Genomic DNA, 22,934 nt, shown 5'->3' on the forward strand with positions numbered 1-22,934 from the left:
AGCAGGCAAAGAATTCCAGTCGCTCACCGCTCTAACACTGAAGGTGTTTTGCCTCACGCTCAACCTACTCCTTTTCAGAAAAAGCTTGTAAGGATGACCACGGGTTGCTTGAGTGGAAGCTGATGTGAAGAACAGGTCTCTATTCACATCATCAATGCCGTGGATTATCTTATAGACTTGAATCATGTCACCTCTTCGTAGTCTGTACTTGATGGAAGGTAATTTCATTGCACGTAGCCTTCTGCCATAGTCCATTTCCTTCAGGGTTGGTACTAGCTTGGTTGCTCGTCGCTGGACTTTCTCAATAGCCTTCAGGTCAGAGGTATATCTTGGGTACCATATCCCATTTGCATATTCCAGAATTGGTCTCACAAGTGACTTGTATAACCTCTTGATGTTGTCTTTGTCTCTATGCACACGGTTTGCTTTCAAGACTGCACTGGCTACTTGGGAGTGGAATTTCAGTTGAGAGTCCATGATGACTCCCAAGTCTCTTTCCTCTGAAACTTCCTCCAGCATATCTCCATCTAGATGATACTGATGATGGGAATTTTGATGACCAAGATGGAGGTATCTGCACTTTGCTGTATTGAACTGAAGCTGCCACTTCTTGGACCACTTAGCTAAGTTGTCTAAGTCAGCTTGCAGCCTGTCACAGTCCTCCTCCATTCTGATCTCTCTGAACAGTTTGGTGTCATCAGCATATATCTTTACGATACTGCTAACTACCTCCGGCAGATCATTGATGAACACAACAAAGACCATCGGTCCGAGAACACTACCTTGAGGCACGCCACTTCTAACAGGTAACCATTGTGATGATTTTCCATTGATGACAACTCTCTGCCTGCGGTGAGTCAAGAAACTATAAAGCCATTTCTCCAGACTACCTGCTATACCATAAGATCTTAGCTTGCTCATTAGTCGTTCATGTGGCACAGAGTCGAAAGCCTTACAAAAGTCAAGGTAGATGGCATTGATTTCACATCCTTTATCAAGAGAGGCAGTCCACAATTCCATGACCTCTAGCAGTTGCGTAATACAAGACCTTCCTGGAAGAAATCCATGTTGTGCATCACACAATAAATCATTCTGAATTAGTTGCTTGAGGATGGCGTCACGCACAACAGATTCCATCACCTTGCTGATAACTGAGGTCAGGCTTATTGGTCTGTAGTTTTCCATTGCATCCTTCTTTCCTTTCTTGTGAATAGGTGTGATGTTAGCATCTTTCCATTATTGTGGAAGACATCCTTCTTTCAAGGACTTTCTGAAGATAAGCGCAAGAGGTATGCAAATTGTTCCAGCAGTTTCTTTGAGAACTCTGGGGTGAAATCCATCAGGCCCAGATGATTTTGAACACTTCAGTAATTTCAGTTTGTTCTTCACGGTACTTGTGGTAATGTCCAAATCGGTTAAGAGATTACCTTTGTGTCTGTCTACCAAAGTTGGGATCTGCTGCACATTTTCATTTGTAAATACACTGTTGAAAAAAAGGTTAAAGAGTTCAGCTTTGTCCTCATCCTTCTCAGCAGTGATTCCGTCTTGATTTTTCATGACCCCAAAATTAGCTCTGCATTTTCGTGAGCTATTTGCATATCTCCAGAATGCTTTGGGGTTAGACTTGATATTGTCGGCAATGTCCTTTTCAAATTTCCTGCGAAGATTCCTTGTCATCTTTCGAAATTTAATAGCTTCTTCTCTTGATCGCAGATAATCTACATCATCGCCACTTTTACGAAATTTTTTCCAAGATCTATGTTTCTTCTTTTGTTGTCTGAGAGCTTCTTTTGTCATCCTTTTCCTTTTCTCCTCTCCTTTTTTCCCTTCTTTTTTTTTGGGGGGGACGTTTTTTTTGGGGGGGCGACCGCCCCCACCGCCCCCCCTGGCTACGCGCCTGTACACCAGTGCCCATCATTGTGGGGGTCTTATTTTGTCACATTAATTTGTTTCAATGAAATGTCAGGGGGGCGGTGAACCGAACCCAAATTGTGGCGAAAATAGTTTCTAGGACACCATACGGTAATCATGGCTTTGACGAGAAGAAAACGTGGACGATCTCAGAGGAAAACGGAAGAGAAAATAACACAAAACAGGCGATCTGTGGGATCAGAAGAAGTGCAGGAGAATATTCCAACATCATCCCTTTCCAAGAATGTTGATAATGAAAAGGGTTTAGAAACTGGAGAGAGTGCAGACGAGTTTGTTCACAGCTCGGACGGAGCAGCAGCAGGAAGCAGCGGAACAATGACTGTGTTAGTACCCGAAACTCCGGGGGAGCAGAATGATGGACCAGCGGTGGAAGAATTGAGCGACGATTCTGACACATCAAATGACTCTTTCCCTCAGTTTGTCATCGACTCCAAGCCAGATCTGCGATTGAATATGGAGGAAAGTGACTTAGAAAATGACAACAATGACTCAGATCCGGGATTCACATTTGTGATAGATAAAATTGGAAGCTCATCAAAATTTAGTCACATGCGAATTGATGAAGCAAATGAATCTGACTCAGAGAATTTGAAAGATGGTGAAAAGTCATCATTAAAAGAGGGCTCAATGAAGAAAAGTAAAGAACAAGAAACAAGAAAGCAGAAACATTCACAAGAAAAGAAAAGGTAGACAAATTTAAATAAAAAAGTGGAAATCTGTAGCTAGTCCGTATAACTATTATTAAGATTCTATCATCTGTTTTGAGTTTTTAAATTCTCCTCACCCCCTTTCTTGTATTTGTACTGCTTAAGTAATTGGCTGGAGTGGTCCAGTGAAGCCAGAACTGGCAGAAGTACAAATTTTTCTGCAGTAACTACTGCTGATATAGAGACATAATATGTTCAGGAAGATCTATGCAGTATGCTAATCATCATGCTCTCATTTTAAAGTCATACCAACTAAATATCTCCCACAATTTTTTTTATTGCAGTTTACAAGGTTTGTCATGTTGATGATAAGTTCTACCAACCAGTTGTTTAATGTTACAGTGTCTCAGGAAAGAGGAACTATTCTATTTACTTAGATTTTGGAATCTAAGTAAGAGGAGATCCTTGTATATTACCAGTATTATTAGGGTTTGGTTTTGGGAAAGAATTTTCATTTGTGAAATTCTCTTGAATTTTGTTAATTTTTATTTCAGCTTACCATCATTAGATGCCCCGTGTGAGATTGATGTTGGAATGGATCTTGGAGACTGTTATATTAACCTTGATGGAGAGGATGCTATGTCAAGCAAGACGGCTGTTGAGAATATACTTCTGAAGAGTCGGAAAGATGAGGTAAATGCAGGGAAAATAGACGAACATAGTGACCAATGGCTTGTACCAAAACAGAGGGTTACGTTGCTTCATATTAAGGGGAACCCTTAATGTGGCTTGTGGCATGCCGTCTCCCACTGTTTAAGTACAAGCTGTGTCTAATTGGGGTGCTGTAAGGGATAGATCAATTTCAAGTCAACTCTAGAAAACTTCTGATTGGTTATCTCTTTTGCCAGAAATTGTCCAGCAATCTGATGACACCTTGAAATTGATTGCAACACTTGTAATTCATTTTAGAACTTAAAATTAAAGTACAATTGTTTGCAGTTTCATTCATACAGGCACATTTAATTCTCTCTAGATTATTAGTTCTTGGCATGAAGTTGATGTTATTGGTGTATATAGCAATGCAGAATTAAATGAATTGAGATTTGTAAATTGAATTTATTTTCTTTATCTAGCTGATAAAGAAGAGTGTGTTGACTCCAGATTTTGAGAAGAAGCATAGTATACCGCCGTACAAGGTTGGGATCAGACAGCTCAAGAAACAGAGGAAGGTAAATATTCAAAATTTGAGAGCTCTTGTGCGAAGTTGTTGGCAGCACAGTAGAATGTCAATCTCAAACCGATTGATCAAATAGAATTAGTATTTATATATTTCCCTCAGTTCATATGTTTTCATGATTAAATAATTTCCATTAAATTCAGTCTATTTCTGAAACTCCTCACTATTGGAAATTAGCAATATTCATGTTTATCTGGCAAAGAGTTTGTTCATTTTTCTTGTAACCAGAAGTGTAAAGAACAGGGCTTGATGAAGCTTAAGTTTGCCCTTTTCTCTATAGGGGAAGGCGGGGTAAGTTGAGCATAGGGGCAAGTTGAGCCACCAGCTGCAGGCCAATAATGAATGAGTCAGACATTGTGGTGGTGTCATGTATTGATGACCCATAGCATAACCCCTAACCCCACCACATTGTTTCCAACTTTGAAACAAAAAGTAGTTTTTTAGAGGGAAAAATGTGAATTTCAGCCAAAAAAGTAAAAAAGAGTGTGAAATAGATAAGTGCTTTATAAACACACACGTCTTTAAATATAATAAAGACATGATAACAACATTATTAGTCCAGGTATGGATCTTCATTCTTGTCATAGTCTTTTATATGATGGATGCATAATAAATGTGTGGATACAAAATTATCGCACTAAGTTCGGACTGGGGTAAGTTGAGCCAAACAGCATGGGGCAAGTTGAGCCATGGTAATTCCTATGGTAATGTATCTTAAAAAAACAAACAAACCATAAAAATCGATTGAAATACAGGCTGAAAGGAGCAAATTAACATGACTGCTCTTTTCCTTTTACAGGATGTTAGTATTTATAGAGAATTAGCAAGTGAAAAGACTTTAAACAAAACATTGACATGCTGGTTCTCCCCCCATACATTTTGTACATAGTTTTTGTGGCTCAACTTACCCCATATATGGGGCAAGTTGAGCCATTTGACATCATTTTTTTCAAAGGTCACGATGACTTTCAGTGTTGGGGTAGAAAGTTATATATAGGTGGAATATATTTCAGAAGAATGAAATTTCAAAGCAAGGTACTTATTTTGACAAGATTATTAATCATATCAATTCTAACATGCAAAAAGCAAAAACTGTCACAACTTACCCCGCCTTCCCCTACTGTTGATCTCAAAGCAATAATATTGCAATGATTGATTGAAGAGTTTATACAACACTACAAAGTTTCAAGTTAAGTTTTCAAGTTACATTACCATGTCCCCTTTTAGTTTGAAACTTTACTGCATTCCTTAATTGTGTTATTGTAATATTTTACCTGGGGCAGCCACTTCAGTTCCGGAAACTGTTCTCCCAGTGGGCCCTGCTTAACATGTTAATGTTATTATTGTTATGCTCTTTGGTAATTTTTTTTTCAGTTTGATCTATTTTTTGCAATTTTTCCCCAAACAGAAAGAGCGAGAGTCAACCAAAGGAGATGGATGGTTTGATATGAAAGCTCCTGAGATGACCGAGGAGCTCCGTAATGACCTCAAGATCATTAAGATGAGATCGATCCTTGATCCCAAGAGGTTCTACAAAGGCAATGATATGCCAGCCATTCCTAAATTTGTCCAGGTATGCATTAAAGTCAGTGGGTGGTATTCTAATCACAATGGCTTAGTTTCCCAGAGGTTATATCATAAGATACTTTTACGGAGTGCCAGTTGCTAACGCTTTCACCAAGTACAAATTATCTTAATCATGGAGCAAAAAGATATGTCACCAAGTTAATTCTGTTGTGAAATGAGAAGAATAAGATGAGTATACATGTCATATTATTGAAGTATTTTGATATATTATGTTTGTCATGAATATGAAAGAATGTGTATCCCTTCATTCCATTGGCATCTGGACTAGAATCTTGTTTTATCTAGAGTTGATCCTAAGCTATCAGAACAACACCCTCTCTGTCTTGAAACTTTCATGTGAAATAGATCACAATTCTGTGCCACTAGTTTCAATAAAAAGTAATGGAAAGAAACCCTTGTAATGAAGTTTTTGTTTTTATTTTATTTTTTTATTTACATAGGATTGGATCACATTTTTTAGAATACTTGCAAATTACAGGCCAGGGATTGGGGGATATTGATGCAAGAATAATCTGTTGGTCATAAATGATGTTCCATTTATTTCATTTAGACATCTGTAATTGGTAGAAAAAGGCTATATGTACCAATTTCTGTAAAATTGTGATGCTACACCCTCTTTCAAGGGATGCCAGTTCTGGCAAGAATGTGAATTTATGTCCAAGTGCTTTCCTGTAATGACAACCAATGAATGTACAGTACAAAATATTGATATATGTATTGTATAATTAACGTGCTTTCAACTGGGATTGTTTTATTTCATTTTAACAGGTTGGTACAGTAGTAGACAGCCCTGTTGACTTCTACCATTCTCGTGTGCCAAAGAAACAAAGGAAACAAACTCTGGTGGATGAATTACTTGCTGATTCAGACACAAGAAGGTAAACCACTATATTCATTGATTAAACAATGAATTCATAATTTGTCAAAGACTGTTCAGACTATCTGAACCTAACACAATAGTAATTTCCTCTTAAAAAGGCCTACTCTACAATTATGAAGTAAAAGATTTTGAGCCAAAGTTTTTCTACTGTTTTGAAATGTATCCATTTGACTATTCTTGGTCAGCATGAATGAGCACACAATGAAAGCAAAATTTTTAAGTGTAATTTTCGGCACTTATTTTGATTTTCGGGGGGGGGGATGTATTTTCAAGTGCTTTGATCGTTTATCGTTCATTGCTCGACACAGTCACATCTATCCTTATACCACATTACTTTTCTACTGTCTAGCACAGTGCAAGGGTCAATCTACAAACCCTCCTAGTATTTGATAATGCCAAACCCATTCTGCATACTGAAAAATTCAGAGTTTGTGCACAACTTGTCAGATCCATTGTATGTTTGTAATCGAGCATTTTTAGGTGTTAGGTGTATTTGCTCTGGCAATGATGGACATGGTTTATTTTCATTTGGTTTAATGGCAGTTCGTCCAATTACCAATTCATCTATCATTTGGTCTACCATTAGTTCGTCCACTATCCACATGGTCTAACTGCCGTTTTGTCTAATAACCAGTTGGTTCAATAGCCATGTAGTCCATATACCATTTGGTCTAATTGGACTAAAGTGTTAATTGTGCAAAATGAATGAAAACGAAATGGGTATTAGACCAACTGGTTATGAGACCAAATGGTCAGACAAACTGGTGATTAGATGAAGTGATGATTGGACCAAATGGTTATTGGACCAAATGGTTGTTAGATGAAATGGCATTTGACTAAATGAAGGTAGACCATGTGATGAGTGGACGAATTAGCAATAGACAAATCAGCAATTTACAAATGGAGGCATAATCATTGAGTGGATGCAGTTGAGAATCCATCTTCATGAGGTGACACTAAGAATGTAATGAAACCTTTGTTCCCCCTGTTTTGCAGATACAACAAGAGGAAGTATATAGAGCTACAAGAGAAGATTAACTCCATCCCTAAAGGTCAAAAGAAGCACAAGTTTGGCAAGAAGAAGGATGGCAAGAAGAGATAACATACTTTATACCATTGAAGAGCTTCATTATATGTAGAAAGTCTTATCTAAAGATTGGTGATTGAATGAAGAGTTGAGTTCTGGGGAAAGTGAAAGATAATTCTAAGCTTTTGCAATGAATTTTTTAATGATATCTTAGTACTTTGGAGAAAATTAATTATTCAACCTTGTAGATCACACACTACTGTTATACCATTTTTTTCAGCGCTGGCACGATTTTCGGCCGGAATCTCAAGGGGGGGGGGTGTTAAGTAACCCATGTTCATCATATATGTAGCTTTTTTTTTGGATGGATTTAGCATTGGACTCATGATTGAAAAGTTGTGAGTTCAACTCCCACCTCTGCCATTTTATCCTTTTTAACCAAAAAGGCCCAAGAGTAATATCTGTCATCTACAAAGGTCAGTCACTATGACTGATTAATCTAGACATAAAATGTTTCATATGAACCCCTCAAAAAAAGTTTGGAAATCTGAGTTTGGCCATTGATTTACACAATGCATATTTGATATAATTCAAAAGACCATTTAATTCCCTTTAAAATGATACCATGCTTGTTATGATCATGCCATCATGAAATAGCAGGATTCAAAAGTGTTGGATGAGGTTTGAATTGAAAAGCTGCAAAACGAGCAGAAATAGCCATGAAGGGTCAATAAAGAACATGATTCTTTTCTCTGTGTCAAAAGAAATGAAAACACATTCAAATCAATCCCCTCCTTAATTTTAGATGTTTTGTTGTGGTTTATGACGTGATGGTTCTGTGAGATAACATCGTTTGAGTCGTGGTTTAAAATACTTATGTTTGTTTGTTTGTTATGTATTTGCTTGTGCAGGTGTGTTTGATTCCATGTTAATGTTGATGTTAAGGTGCATGAAAACAAAATAAACCGCTGAGAAACTCACTCATCACTCCGGAAAAAAAGAACAGTGACTTTAAATATTGTGTCATTTTGCAACTTTTGAATTTAGACATTGCCCCACATTTCAAGGCACTGCACCTCCATGTGAACCATAATCATATCATGTTGGGGTATCATTTTAAATAAAAGTAAATGACCTATTTATTGATATCAATCACACATTAATATTCACTAAAACCAAGGAGGGATTATCAATCAAAGTCATATTTCCAAACTTTTTTTGAGGAGTTTATAACTGGTTATGCCAGCTTGGCGTCGAAAGCAGAAAGCTGCATTACCGTGTTCCTTTGGGAGTTACCAGAAACAGAAACAATAAACTGTAATTTTTAATTTTTCAGAATTAATAAAGATAATTTGCTTTAAGACCATGAGCTACGATCAATCTGATTTTTGCAAGATATGATAAAGTTATACACAAATATAATGGAGTGATTATAAATACTATATGTAAAAATCACCATCCTAGCATGTTATTTGTGTCTTTGTCCTTAAAAAGTGAAGAAAGTCAATCGTTAGTGAAAATGTCACTTGTCATGAAATTTAAAGAGAGTGAATTTAAAGAACGAAACCATTGGAACAAGATAGCTTGTGTGAAAACAGAAAAATCAAAGAAACAGATCAACAATAGTTTGAGAAAAATCAGACAAATAATGAGAAAGTTATGAGCATTTGAATGTTGCGATCACTATTGCTATGGAGATAGCAAATTGGCAATGCGACAACGATGTGTGATGTCACTTGTGAACAACTCTCCCCATTACTTTAGTATATATTTCACTTGAATTGCCTCTTTTATCACATCTATCCATAGATCATGTGTTCTTTCTACATGAGGGCATGTAATACATATTTTTTAAGAATACATCATGGATAAAGAGTTTGTATCATAAGAAAAACCAAAAAGAGACATTTTGAGGGTATTTTATAGTCCACCAAAGGGAAAGTTGTTCATCAGTGACATCACACATCCTTGTCGCATTGCCAATGGGAGGATCTCCATAGCATTAGTGATTGCAATATTAAAATGCTCATAACTTTCTCATTATTTGTCCGATTTTTCTCAAACTTTCTTTATTCTTATTCTTTGATTTTCTGTTTCTACACAAGCCTATTTGTTCCAAAGGTTTCATCCCCCTTTAAGAACTATTTCAAAGAATGTGTGCAACTAGACCAGTTATGAATGTTAATGTAAATGACAAGTTGTTATTCAATGGCTATTACCATGGTTAAAGTGTTTATCATCTAATCTTAATCACTGTGGTTGCCATTGACTGAATGATGGACAACTTGTCAATCTTAAAGAAGAATGAAACCCTGGGAGCAACTAAGCTTGTATGAAAGCAGAAAAAATCAAAAGAAAACAATGAAAGTGAGAAAACTGAACAAAATATGAGAAAGTTTTGAGCAATTGAATGTTGAGATCACTACAACGCCTACCTAGCTTCTTGTATGCAAGCAAATGGAAGGCTGAATGTCTGATGCACACATACCATCCAAAATGTACCATCCATAATGTACCCTTGCACGGTCAGGAACAAGGTGACGTCAATTTTGGCTGACCTCCGAGGCATTGTACAACACGATTAGCGAATATTCTTATTCATGCAATGGTGCGACATTTCACATTCTGTGAAAGAGACTCTCCATTCAACTCGGCTATGCTTTGTTGAATAGAGCATCTTTCTTCCCCCCCATGCAAAATCTCGCACCATCGCATTCATGCCTATTCGCTATTTGTATATTATGTGGACATCCTCCCCGTTGGCAATGTGACCAATGTGTGTGATGTCACATTTGTACAACTCTCTAATTATTTTTCTACATACTTCATTTAAATTGTCACTTTTACAAGCCATAGATTAGGATCCTGTTTAATAAAGACTTGTTATATCAACAAATGTACAATTTCTATTACAAATTTAACATCAGCCAATTAGAATGGATTTCAGTAGCTTTTAACCTTTTTTTGGTTAATTTGATGCTATAACAAGTTTTATGAAACTGACCCATGGTGTTTTGGTTTCATGGAAAGACATGCAACTAAGGTTTCATAAAATGTCATGGACAAAGTATCACTGGAAAGAGCATAAATGGATGTTTTGGGGTATATTTTCTGTGTACAAAGGGGAGAGTTGTAATTCTGTAACAATACAAATCTTGGTCACATTGCCATTGGGGGGATCTTCATAGCATTAGTGATTTCATTGTTTGTCCAATTGTTGTTGATCATATTCATTTGATTTTCCGTTTCAGTACAAGCCAACTTGTGCCAAGGGTTTTATTCTCCTTTCATGAAAAAGAGGATGAAAAACGGTGATAAAGCAGAGATGTCACAAAACACTACAGACAAAATATTTCAAGTTTTCATATAATATATTATAAAGATACATGTACATTTCATTTACTTGATGAACAAATTAAAGACAAATTCAATAATAAAAATATGATGTGTATAACTTTAACCTGAAGTTATATTCCTACTTAAGCTATGAAATCATCCTATTTTTTTTAAATTCAATGATAGAAAAACATTTGGATTGTATACATCTGGTAATAATTAGAATGATTACTCAGAACTTCGCTTTAAATGTACATTATGATTTTTAGATGTCTGAAGAAAATGAAAACCCATCCTAATTTCACCCTATTTCCTGGAATGTCTGGTGGTGAATTCTGACTTTTTACATGCAAAGTCCCAAACAGGGTTAACTACCACCCACTCAAAAAACAAAACAAAAACGATCCTTTTTTTTGGGGGGGGGCTTCCTCACTTTCACATTTTCAAAATGCACTCCCCTTCAAAGTTTTGCAATAAATAATGCATCTGCATCATCGGTGTATGACTTGCACAGCTTGTTATAATTTTAATTCACCTGAAGTTGACATTATTTACCTGTTGATTCATCCTTCAATTACAGTAATGATTTACGAATAAAATACTCGTTACATTTTGAGAACATCGCATTACAATCAACAAATTAAAACTACTGAACACCTAGATTCTTAAGTGAGAAATTAAACAGTACGTCATAAACATAAATAAACATTAATACAATTCTCTATATTTGTTTCTCCAAATAAAGTAGTTTATGAGAACACACATTGCCAATGGCAGATAAAAAAAATGTCTATTTGATCTACGTGTACATCATATTTTATGCACTTTGATATAACAGTACGCTCACATGAACTTGCATACAGTAATGCTTAACTAACTAGAAGTAAATGTGCAGAGGAAAATAAAATACACTTTCATCTAGGTCTATTGCAATATACAGTGCGTCCCACAAAAAAGAAAACCTGTTTTCAGAGACAGATTTCACAATTATTACATATGTTTTTTACTATAAATTTGATACTCATGACAAGAGTAGAATCTCCTCGCGAATTTGAAATCAACAGCTAAGCAAGTCGTTCACGCATGGCAGAGAACAATAAGATTGAGGCATATCAGATATGATCTGTGCAGAAACTCATGGTGAATCTGAATCCACTCTCATTTCAGAGATCAACGAGAGAATAGAATACAAAGGAAATACTAATGAGCCAATTGTCAAATAAGCATGGTTGTCGTATCTCGAACCAATCTTGTCCCATTTTTTACATTAAAATTTTAAACTCATCTCGCTCATTAATGCGCGAAGTGTTCGTCTCATGTTAGGTATCAAAATAAAGAGAAAAAATTCAATTATATGATTATGTAAATGAAATGTAGTTTATTTGCCTTTGAAGAAAAAAAGACATGGGGAAACCTGGTTTCCCTTTTTCTGGGACACACTGTGTATATATTTTTTCATAAATAACTATATTTCATATAAACTCTCGCCTATAAAAAATCAATTTCATTTTCATTGATCAAATATATACAGAATATTTCTTTATAATAAAACTTTGAATGTTACACAAATGCAAAATCAATACTAGTTTCAACAAAACAAGCCACTATAACAAAAGGCACCATCATGGATAAAGTACTCACTGGTTCCTAATATGCATAAATTTGGTGATAATACAGCAGACATTGGTCTTCTACATTTATTACAATTACAATTCTTTGTACTGCCATTCATGTACATGTATATGACATGAATAAGCAAGGACATCAGTGCATTGGTGGGGGGGGGGGGGGCATAGGGGCAACTGATCCCCCTTTGAAAGAAAGAGAAGTACTGAAAAGAATGTTCCAGATCATTTACCTTTGTACATAGCATCAATAATTTTTCTTTGAGAGAAGAGTAAACTTATGGTCACATTTGTCATTCAACTTCATATTCAATTTTCTTTTTGAGTTGCCATTAGATATTCTCTTACATTCTGGGTCCGTTTTGCTTTGCCCTTTTATGTTAATTACCATGGTAACAATGCTAATCAGCCAATCAAAATGGTAGTTGCGACTGAATAGCATAGTTACCACTATTATGCAAGTTGTAATGGAGTAATTCTGGAGTTGTAATGACAATGGAATCTTGATAAAAAGAGATCTGATATAATAATGTAATATGATTAATGCAATATATTAAAACAAATGTTTAAACACAACAAAACATATTCATGTTGTGCATAATATTCATATCTCACAATGAAACAGTAAAAAATATGATTCCAAAGGATAAAACATAAAACTTTTTTAATTGCCTTCTAATTTATACTGTAAGAATACCATACATGTAATAATTATATTTTGAATATATATTGCAATTACGTAGAAGCAGTACAAAGAGTATAAATAAACCCAAATTGCAGAAAATACCATAAGACTTGTTAATTATATGTAAATTACAACATACATCAGATAATGTTAAAATTTCATAGTAATAGTTAAAATGAAAGCAATATTAATATTTTGCACCCCCAAAACTGAGAAGCTATTAAATATATATAATATTCAACATACTTGAAAGCAAACCTGATAAATTATTGTTTATATAAAAATAAAGTATATCACTTTATACATAGGCCTATATGTATTGACTTGTGGAAATACTTCATGTCATTTTAGCTTGGAAATGAGAGGTCGTCATTGTAACTTGTATCATGTAATAATCCCATTTTCACGAACCATCCCAAGAGTCAAAGAATTATCTTGATAATTATGTAAAAACCTGAACAACATTTTCACATTGCTATTCATAGAAACAAATTAATACAAACCATCTTACTGTTGTTTGCAGAGTATAAAGAGTAAATAATATCACCACCACTATCATCACCATCTTTATCCCTCTTTGTTAATATCATACAATTTCTTTCAAAAGTTTTATTATTTCTTAATGATATATAAAACATCAATATAATAAAACATCCAGAATCATTCTTGATTTGATTCAAATCTCATCATTGTCACAATCATTATTTCAGTCTTAAAAAAAAAAACACGGATCATCATCATCTCCAGTGAAAATATATTACACATCTTTGGCAAAATCAATTTAATTTGAATGTTATACCAGTACATTTCAAGCAAACTGTTCTATAACTATTTCTACGTTGCACTGACATAAAGTATCCAACAGAAGTGATTTTCACCAATCACAAAAACATTTTCAGTGCTGCTCTTCACCAAAAGAACTTTGTCAACCCAAATAATAACTGAATATTAGAGAATAGATAAAAGATCTGATTCATTTCAAACCATGAAGCATTTTGTCATGGCGATGCAAGAATGCTCTTAGCAAAACATTTTGCACAATGGTGTAGAAACGTCCTTACGCAATGCACTTAAGCAAGCTACTAAGGGCGTTTTAACACGCATGTGATGCGCGAAAGTATAGTGTAAAGGTCACCAACACAATGATCTGTTCCTAATGAAGCTGCATACAAAATTATGCTTATTAATCAATACATCCATTAATTCACTTCTTTTAGATACTGTACATACATAAACATATATACTTTAAAATATAAAAATAATATAATCATGTGAATATCAAAGTAGCCTCTACAAGTTGAGATCCTCCCTCTGCATTCTGGCAAAGTTAACGAAGACCTGTTCCAAGGTGGTCTGGCTGACTGAATAGTCCTCTATATTATAGGTGGTCTTGGCCCTTTCCATGGTCCCAAATACTTTTCCCCATGTTAGTAAAGGATCTGTGATGTGATAGTGGACCATACCCTGATGCTCGTCTTTCAAAGTGCTCCCTGGATGGAAGAATGTAGAATGAAATATAGATTAAACATAAACAATTAAGATGGGCTTTGGTACAATAATACCAGCATTGTTCAAGGGTTAAAGATATGTGGTCTTTGCAGAAAGTATTGTTAATGAAAAACATTTTTCATCAATTTCTACTTCACTTCATTCAACTTTTTAAGCCTTGATAATTTCACAGCATAAAACCTTTTCATACAAGGTACAAAGTGGAAACAGATCATTTCACCATGGCCCCACACATACAAGCATCGGATGTACATACTTTACAGCCTGTCAAGTCTTCCTGATTGTCAGAGAGACTCCCTAATAATAGACTGATTTTCAAGCAAAAAGCAGCTGATTTTCAACATTTCTCTGATTCATACATTGAATTCTTTCATTGGATAGATTTTGTGTAATTGAGAAAGATTTCCCTTCTTCCTCAGTAAACTCTACCTGAAAAGGTGAATATGAAAGTTGAAAGCTCTGACTTTACGGAATAGCCCATCACTAAAAGATCAAACAAAATTTCAAACTCGCCTGGAAACGCTTCCATGATGAAATCCTTGAGAGGTTGTAAGTCTGGTATACCGCCCTCTATCGATATAGCTACTTTGGCTAGGAGGGTGTAGCCGTGACCGAAACGACTCTTCAGATGCTGCGTTGATCCTAAACACTTGATACCTCCATTGACCATGATAGCAAGCCTGGTACATAAGGCTTCACACTCTTCCATACTGAAATGCAACACAGGGAAAGCAAAATACATTTATTCTTAAAGGACAAGTCCACCCCAACAAAAACTTGATTTAAATAAAAAGAGAAAAATTCAACAAGCGTAACACTGAAAATATCATCAAAATCGGATGTAAAATAAGAAAGTTATGGCATTTTAAAGTTTTGCTTATTTTCAACAAAATAGTTTTATGAACGAGCCAGTTACATCCAAATGAGAGAGTTGATGACATCACTCACTCACTATTTCTTTTGTATTTTATTATATGAAATATTTTTATTTTCTCGTCATTGTCACGTGAAATGAAGTTTCATTCCTCCCTGAACACGTGGAATTCCATTATTTTAACATTTTGTGCTTCAGGCAAGGAGGTCCTAATCGTCAAATTCGTAAAAATTGAAATATTGTATAATTCAAACAATAAAAAACAAAAGAAATAGTGAGTGAGTGACATCATTGACTCTCATTTGGATGTAACTGGCTCGTTCATATAACTATTTTGTTGAAAATAAGCGAAACTTTGAAATGTCATAACTTTCTTATTTTACATCCGATTTTGATGAAATTTTCAGCATTGTGCTTGTCTCATTTTTCTCTATTGATTCAAATCAACATTTTTCTGAGGTGGACTTGTCCTTTAAGTTTTGGTATAAAAAATCTTGTCATGTTTCCATCTATTACCAGATACAGTGAAAGACAATTCCACAACAAATATGTTGCACAAAATCGCAAATATAATACTTGATAGAAATTGTTTAAAGATTTACAGAGTAAATTACTATCGAAACATGTTTTAAAATGCAAATGGGGTCTTCCCCCTCACCACCCCTACCTGTTAAGTGGAAAATCAACTTCACCAAATACAAGTACAGTGAATGTGCTGGGAGAAAACATTCCACTACTATCTTTGTATACATACATGTACCTTTCTGACAGACATCAGCTAAATATATAAGATGATAACAGAAACAAAACCAAACCTACACACACACAAACTAGTTTCTTTTTTAATATTCTTGCCTGAAAAAATCCACACACTGTTTTTGTGTGTCAAACTTCAGTGGCTTACCCCGATTCCTTCAAATACAATAGAGTACTGAAATTTTGGTATACATATATACACTTTTATAATAATTTAATGTGAGATAGATTGAGAGGATATTGATCCGTTTCCTCACCTGTGTGATGTTAATATAATGCACCTTCCTTCATCTCGTACTTTACAGAGTGCATCCCATAGCAACCGCCTGGTAACAGGATCCATGCCGGTAGAAGGTTCGTCTAAGAAGACAATGGGTGGGTCTCCTATCAGGGCTATTGCTGTACTCAGCTTACGCTTGTTACCTCCACTGCATGTACAGAGTGTGTTAGAAAAAAGGGTAGAACGTTATACTTGTGGCAAGTGTGATATTAATCGCAGGGAACATCAACAGGCAAACGCAATCCAGTTTGTTCATAATTCATCGACTCCTGTAATTCTCAAACACATTACACAGGTGTCACATGTTTCCAGGAGCGAAAAGTTCGAAGGGATTAATAGTTTCATGGTTACTTGCTATGCAACATTCGGACAAGTTAATTTCAACATTTGTGAAAGAGACAGAGTTGGTGCCATTCTCCCTTCTCTTCTTGCTTTAAGATTCTGCATTTCTTCTTGAAGGTTCTTACCTGAGTGCCTTTGCCTGTTTATCGGCGTGCGGCTCAAGGTTGAAGATACGAAGCAGCTTATGAACCTGAGGAGGTATCCTAATCTCGGGCATACCTCGTAATCTACCATACATGAACAGGGTTTCCCTGCATGTCATCTGATCAATCAAGGCATCGCTTTGAGGGCAGTACCCTACTCGCTGCTGAACCTATGTCAAGAATGAAAAAGGTGATTGGTTACGTTGAAACCAAACTTGAATGCACAATTGGCAGTAGTTTTGTGGAAAAGTCTTTGAAATCACTGTAAGTTGTTATCAGGTTCAAATCCTGCCAAAAATTTCATTCAGATCAAACATGTGATCTCATTCATTGCGTGCAAGTCAAAAATATCACAAAATGTTTTGATGATCCTTAACCGCTGATAGACAATGACAAATTTTCTGAGGGTGGATTTCCTTTCATACAAGTCACATTTTCCAAGGATTAATACCCTGTTATAATAAAGGTTCACGTACCATCTGCAAGTCATCCTTGATACTGAAACCTTCAACATAGGCCTCTCCACCGGTCACATCTTCATCCCCTGTCAGCATCTTGAAAGTAGTGGTCTTCCCAGCTCCGTTGACCCCTAGCAGCCCAAAGCATTCCCTGGGAGGCACTCCTAGAGATGTACCATGGACAGCAACCAATGGAGCCTTCCGCCTGGTCCCAGGGTAGACCTTCCGCAGATCCTCCATCACCAGGACGTTGGTCCTGAACAGCTCTTCTTTGGGCGTGCTCTGGATCCGCCTCCTCTCGGCAGCAACATCTTCATCCTCCTTTAAGTAGAGAGAGAAAAAGAACTCTCACCAATATTTTTCTCTAAATTTCCTGCTTTTATCAAAACCAAATTACTATCAGGGTGAACTTCTTCTTTAACCCTATCTAGGCCGGGGTATTTTGGGAGTTCATATGGCCGGGGGGGGGCCTCCCAGGCCCCCCCCTAAGATCTCGGCCGTCGACCGCACGATCGCGCCGAAAATTGGCATGCTGGTTGCCTGGGACATAATCTCCAAGATTGTATAGTAATTTTTTTCGTGCGAGTCGCTATTAAGTGATTATGCTAATTTATGCGTAATTAGTATGCGAAATCATACTTTTTCCTCTAACTCTCTAAATAAAGCTCCAAATGTACTAATTTTTGGTATAGAAACTCTTTGTGGTATTCTTAGCAAGTGTACATGAAAAAAATTGCGATATCAAATCATTTTCTTATGTATTTTATTGTTTTTTGCAATTTCTTATGTATTTCTTTGTTTTTTGACCTTTTGTTTTTCATTGTTTTTTCAATGAAATTTGTTGGGGACTCTTCTGTGATCATAAAAAGCATAAAATAAATACATTTAGAGCAGCAAAACTAAAAATAATCATACATTTATGAATTTTGGTTGAAAACACAATTTGCATTGACTTTGTACACAAAATCACGTTTTTGAGCAATTTTCGGTCTGACATGCACTTACATAATGTTGCGTAATTTCGGAACCACGTACCCGGAGGACGCAAAGTTGGTCTCAAAAGTTGCGCAAGACTTGAAAGTAAAAAGTCAGCGAGTGGCGCGGTCAAAAAATTTTGCGCGGCAAAAATATTGCGCGATTTGTTGAGGGGGGGGCCTCCGAGGCCCCCCCCCGGCCTAGATAGGGTTAAACCAGTATATAGTTTTCTTGACCATCATTGTATTTAATAAATAGAATTTACTTTTAAAAACAAACTTAACCAATATCAATTTTACAAACATCTAGTTTACCAATGTCAGCTTTACCATCATCAACTTTATCAAATCAACCTTAACTTTACCACCATCAACTTTATCAACATCAACTTTATCATCACTAACTTTACCAACATCAATTGTACAACATCAACATTACAAACATCAATTTTACCATTATGAAATATACCATCACCTTCACTAATATTATCTTTACCATCATAACTTCACCATCACAAACTTCACCATCAACTCAACTAACACTAACTTTCCCATCAACCACCATCACCACTACCCCACCCCATCATGGTACTCACAGTATTACTAGCTGGTGTGTCTTCGACCACATTGATGGCTTTCTTCTTCTGTAGGAGGTATCTGATATTCCTGATCCATCCCAGCTCATGGATGAAGACCAACGCAAAATATACTACGCCCTCTATGGCCATGAAGATAACAAACCTCCCGATTCCAGGATCCTCCCATGCATACATATTCTCTTGGTATTTGATATCTGGTGAAAAAATGAACCAGCAATAAAATGAATTCTCATTTTATAATACTTAAAACATCACACATGAAGCATATTAAATTTCCTTCACAATTCTCAACAGTACTTTGAAATACAAACATACAATTTTAGATCTTGTAAATGAGTTACTTCTGAATCACATGTGAAAAAGATCTTTCATTGAAAATGATTAAGATATCACTTTACAATATGAATACAAATAAAAAAGACACTATTATAAATTTGGGTCTTCAATCGATTAATCAAGTCGATTAGGGTGGTATTCAATACGATCCACAGATAAGTTACTCTTGTATTCAAGATGTAACATGCATGGTTATGATAGTTAGCCCCTTGAGCAGACTGCAGAATGGTCATAAGCACATTGTAAATTCTAATATCATTATTTTTCAAAATACATTTGTTTTTGTAGTTACCTGGCTGAGAATCACAGAGTTCTTTCGCAAGCACATTCTCTGTGCAGATCTTGAGGATTTGATAGTTGTTGTAATAATCAGACAAGGCCGACCCGAGGCAGAAGGACGGACAGAACATGAACGTCCAGCTCAGAATATTGGCAATGTAAACCAGCCCAAGCTCCGGCACCGACAGGATCTCCACGGCGATGTAAGTCGTCGACCCGAAGATGATGTTGAACATGGTGAGGGCGACAAATCCAGTGGAGGGCGTGGTGAAGAGGAACGAGAGAAGATACATGAGGGGTATGATGGCCCATCCGTGAAGGAAGAGAATGAGGAGTACAGAGAGGCTGTTGATACCAGCGTATGCCTCGATGCTAAAGAGGATGAAGATGATAACGCAGATGATGCAAGGTACAAGGTAGTTGATGAGATCCCAGACAAAGGTGGAGAACCAGAAGTTGGAGATGCGGACACCGCTGATGAACTGGACGTGCTTTGATTTCACGGTACTCTCCTAAAATAACAATACAAATCAGAATACACATGAAATGCATTAGGTCTTATTCCTTATTTGAATACATCATTGACATCAGCGGAAATACTGCAGAGGCTAAATAAAGCAAATGACACATCTACACAGTTATTAATTATATCTTATTTATGTGTTGTGTGCTCATTGCCTTGGTAAACAATTTAAAGAGCATTACTTCACATCCACTTTGAATATTATTAGCAGGAGTCAAGGACTGTTGGAAACATTCTTAGTTCCTTACCAACAATGCATTTTGATAATGTAGTCCTATAATACACAAAAATAACATATTTGTCACCGTTACTTTTTATATGATTCAAGGCAAATGCAAATTTTTGCCTTTATCGATAGGTGACCATTACGGACAGGTCCTTGCTTAGGCCAGCCTGAATTAATTTTGTTTTACTGTAATTTTTTCACTATTAATGGATTTCTCTTCTCAATTAAAGATTCAAATACTTACCTTGATTATGAATACCACAAAGCTACTGGCCAGGAATGACATCCCAAAGAGCATGTTGAAGGATATAGCAAACCCTGTCTGGACACCAATGTTGAGCTGGTCACTGGCTTGCTCTTCAATTGTCCTTGGCAACGGATGATTGATAGTGGTGATCTGGTAGCTATCGTTCAGATAGTATCGTAGCAGAGCATTGTCAATGGCATTGAGGGCAATAGGAGGGGTGTGGTAGGGCTGTTCCTGGAATAGTGCCACACCTTCCGTCCGGGTGGCGTTGTCTGGCAGGACAACATCATCAAATGTTGATGCAATCAGGTTGACCCGGAAGAACTCTGACAACGTCTCCTCTCGATCATCAATCAGGTAGTCTAACATGTCGTAGGTGGCATTGGTGGAGATGTTGACTGCAGTAGTGCCAGTGTTGATAAACTGTTCTGCATACACTCTGGTGAGGTCATTAATGGCTGAGCTGGATGGATCATACGAGGTGAAGGGAGCCACGGTGTTGTCACCATACGTTTGCATGTTGAGCGTGATGGGATTAGAATCCCCAGGGGATGGCAAAATCTTGGAAGCCAGGATGGCAAACAGGGTACAGATGATGGGGATAAAGAGTTGGACGATGATGAGGATCATGTTGCGCCACGTGTGAAGGACTCGCTTCATGAACATGGCACGGAACTGCTGCCAGTACAGCACAATGCCTGTGTTAAGGTCAGGAACTACTATAGATCCTTGGCTGTTGATGCTCTCAACCATTTCTGTCAAAAGAAAAGAACAGCAATTGAATTGAGAACGTTTTCATAATTTGAGAAGCTAGCTCAAACATGGTACAAAACAGCAACTTGAAGTTTACATTGCTATGCTATCCCATAGGACCTCCTTAACCCTGCCACACCATACATTCAACTGTATATCTCACAATGATGGAAAAGTGTGGCCTTCAAGGTAACTAACTATCTTGTGGCACATCAAGTCTTGTGAAATAACACATTCAAGCCAAAAGCATATTATAATTTTATAATGTTTTAAACAAATTCTGGTGAATCTGTACAGTGCTGTTAACAAGTTTTGGGCTGAATAAAAAGCCTCATATTAAAAAACTTCAGGCGGATCTGCCACCATCAACTTGGGGCCCTTGAGCATGCCCACTGGAACTCCACACCATGCTATACATATTTGTTAATGCAAGTAGCGCAATAGACATTTCTGTTATCAAATGGGTCACTCCTACAAAACTAATGGAGAACTCCTGCCCTGCTGAATGTTATTCTAAAGTCACTCTGCACACCAATCATGTCTCATTATCTTAGGGGTTTCTGGTAAATGTAACAGTCACCAGATTACTTGCTCTGTGAATGAAATGATAGGGGTAGAATCATGGTGACGCAGAATCAATTTGGTGTTGGGAGATCTGTTGAGGGCTCCCAACACCACATTACCAATGTGCCACACTGCAGTCTTAGTACCTGAATTATTCTCTGCTTCATCCACCACGTATGCAGCATTGTCATAGGACTGGTCTTTGCCCGGTCCTTCAGGTTTCTCTGTCTTTCCATTAGGAAGGCTCTCAAGGCTGGCTTCAGCGTTGGACATGCTTCTGTAACGTGGTTCATTCTCTTCCTCCTGGCCCAAGTTCATGCCCACCCTGTCATAGAAAATAGACATGTATAGTGAACTACCAAGGTGCATATCACAGCTGGGGCCCCAAATGTTTATGAGCCTGAAAAAACATGCATCCTATGATACAGTTCGACCTCTTTTATCCGGACACGTTGGGACCAGCACCAATCCGGATAAGGGATTTATCCGGATCTGGGAGACCCAATATTAAATACACGCAGCTGCGCTGCCGACTGCCTCCCCAGGCCACCGGCGGTAGCTACACTATTGTAGTGGGCGCACAGTAAAGACAATATTATAGGCATTGTTTTTATGGAAATTCAATAGATCGATGGCCAAAACTCTTGGATAATTTACCTGCTAAAATGACTGAGGTATACATCGAGCATACCTCGAAAGAAAGAGAATGACTCGATGAAACCAAGTTTTAAAATTAGATCATCGCGGCGGGTATCGCAGCTTCGCAATGTCAGCCATTGTTACACTGACTGTAGGCTCAAACATGATAGATGGCGCTGTCCGTATTGAGGCCTAAAGTTAGCTAGCAAGACATGTGTTGTTTTTCCCGCGAAGCAAAAAGAGAAACGTGATGAAATGTTTGCGCTGCACCCTGATTTACTGGAAATTATCATTCCTAAAGTTCTTTTGGTGATTTGGGTGAGATATTTTCATGAAAAATATGTTTGGTGTAGGGTGACTATGTTGGGAAATATATGTAATCAAAGTGAGTTTACGTATAGGATTGAGTTTAGATTGAAATCTCATTTCCTCACGTACCGGTACTAGATTAAATAAAAAAAAAAAATCTCGCCAAG

General features: G+C 36.9%; 2 protein-coding genes across 3 annotated transcripts in view; one reads left to right on the forward strand and one right to left on the reverse strand.

The window, feature by feature from the left end:
* The first annotated feature begins 1,985 nt into the window (after positions 1 to 1,985).
* On the forward strand, positions 1,986 to 7,993 carry LOC121423071 (deoxynucleotidyltransferase terminal-interacting protein 2-like). Its single transcript, XM_041618349.1, has 6 exons — positions 1,986 to 2,618; positions 3,134 to 3,272; positions 3,713 to 3,808; positions 5,225 to 5,389; positions 6,172 to 6,281; positions 7,280 to 7,993. The coding sequence occupies exons 1-6, from the start codon at positions 2,029 to 2,031 to the stop codon at positions 7,383 to 7,385; spliced, it is 1,206 nt and encodes a 401-aa protein (XP_041474283.1). The 5' UTR covers positions 1,986 to 2,028; the 3' UTR covers positions 7,386 to 7,993.
* Positions 7,994 to 10,669: 2,676 nt separating this feature from the next.
* The window catches only part of LOC121423256 (phospholipid-transporting ATPase ABCA3-like), a 46,661-nt gene continuing 34,396 nt past the window's right edge, over positions 10,670 to 22,934 (reverse strand). For both annotated transcript variants that reach the window (XM_041618582.1, XM_041618583.1), the window contains exons 14-22: positions 21,966 to 22,144; positions 20,500 to 21,257; positions 19,520 to 20,018; positions 18,889 to 19,085; positions 17,337 to 17,639; positions 16,843 to 17,030; positions 16,353 to 16,523; positions 14,979 to 15,175; positions 10,670 to 14,446 (exon numbers count right to left, since the gene is read on the reverse strand). In XM_041618582.1, coding sequence (XP_041474516.1) covers positions 14,247 to 14,446; positions 14,979 to 15,175; positions 16,353 to 16,523; positions 16,843 to 17,030; positions 17,337 to 17,639; positions 18,889 to 19,085; positions 19,520 to 20,018; positions 20,500 to 21,257; positions 21,966 to 22,144 — 2,692 coding nt within the window. In that variant the 3' untranslated portion in view covers positions 10,670 to 14,246. The remainder of the gene's footprint in view (positions 14,447 to 14,978; positions 15,176 to 16,352; positions 16,524 to 16,842; positions 17,031 to 17,336; positions 17,640 to 18,888; positions 19,086 to 19,519; positions 20,019 to 20,499; positions 21,258 to 21,965; positions 22,145 to 22,934) is intronic.

Source organism: Lytechinus variegatus, chromosome 10 (genome assembly GCF_018143015.1).
Source record: "Lytechinus variegatus isolate NC3 chromosome 10, Lvar_3.0, whole genome shotgun sequence".
Taxonomy (NCBI): Eukaryota; Metazoa; Echinodermata; class Echinoidea; order Temnopleuroida; family Toxopneustidae; genus Lytechinus; species Lytechinus variegatus.

Excerpts from the sequence above, each read along its gene's own strand:
- LOC121423071 (XM_041618349.1), top strand. The coding sequence starts at position 2,029 with ATGGCTTTGACGAGAAGAAAACGTGGACGATCTCAGAGGAAAACGGAA. Across the intron at positions 3,809-5,224 it reads AGCTCAAGAAACAGAGGAAG|AAAGAGCGAGAGTCAACCAA; the intron begins GTAAATATTCAA and ends TTCCCCAAACAG. Across the intron at positions 6,282-7,279 it reads GCTGATTCAGACACAAGAAG|ATACAACAAGAGGAAGTATA; the intron begins GTAAACCACTAT and ends CCTGTTTTGCAG.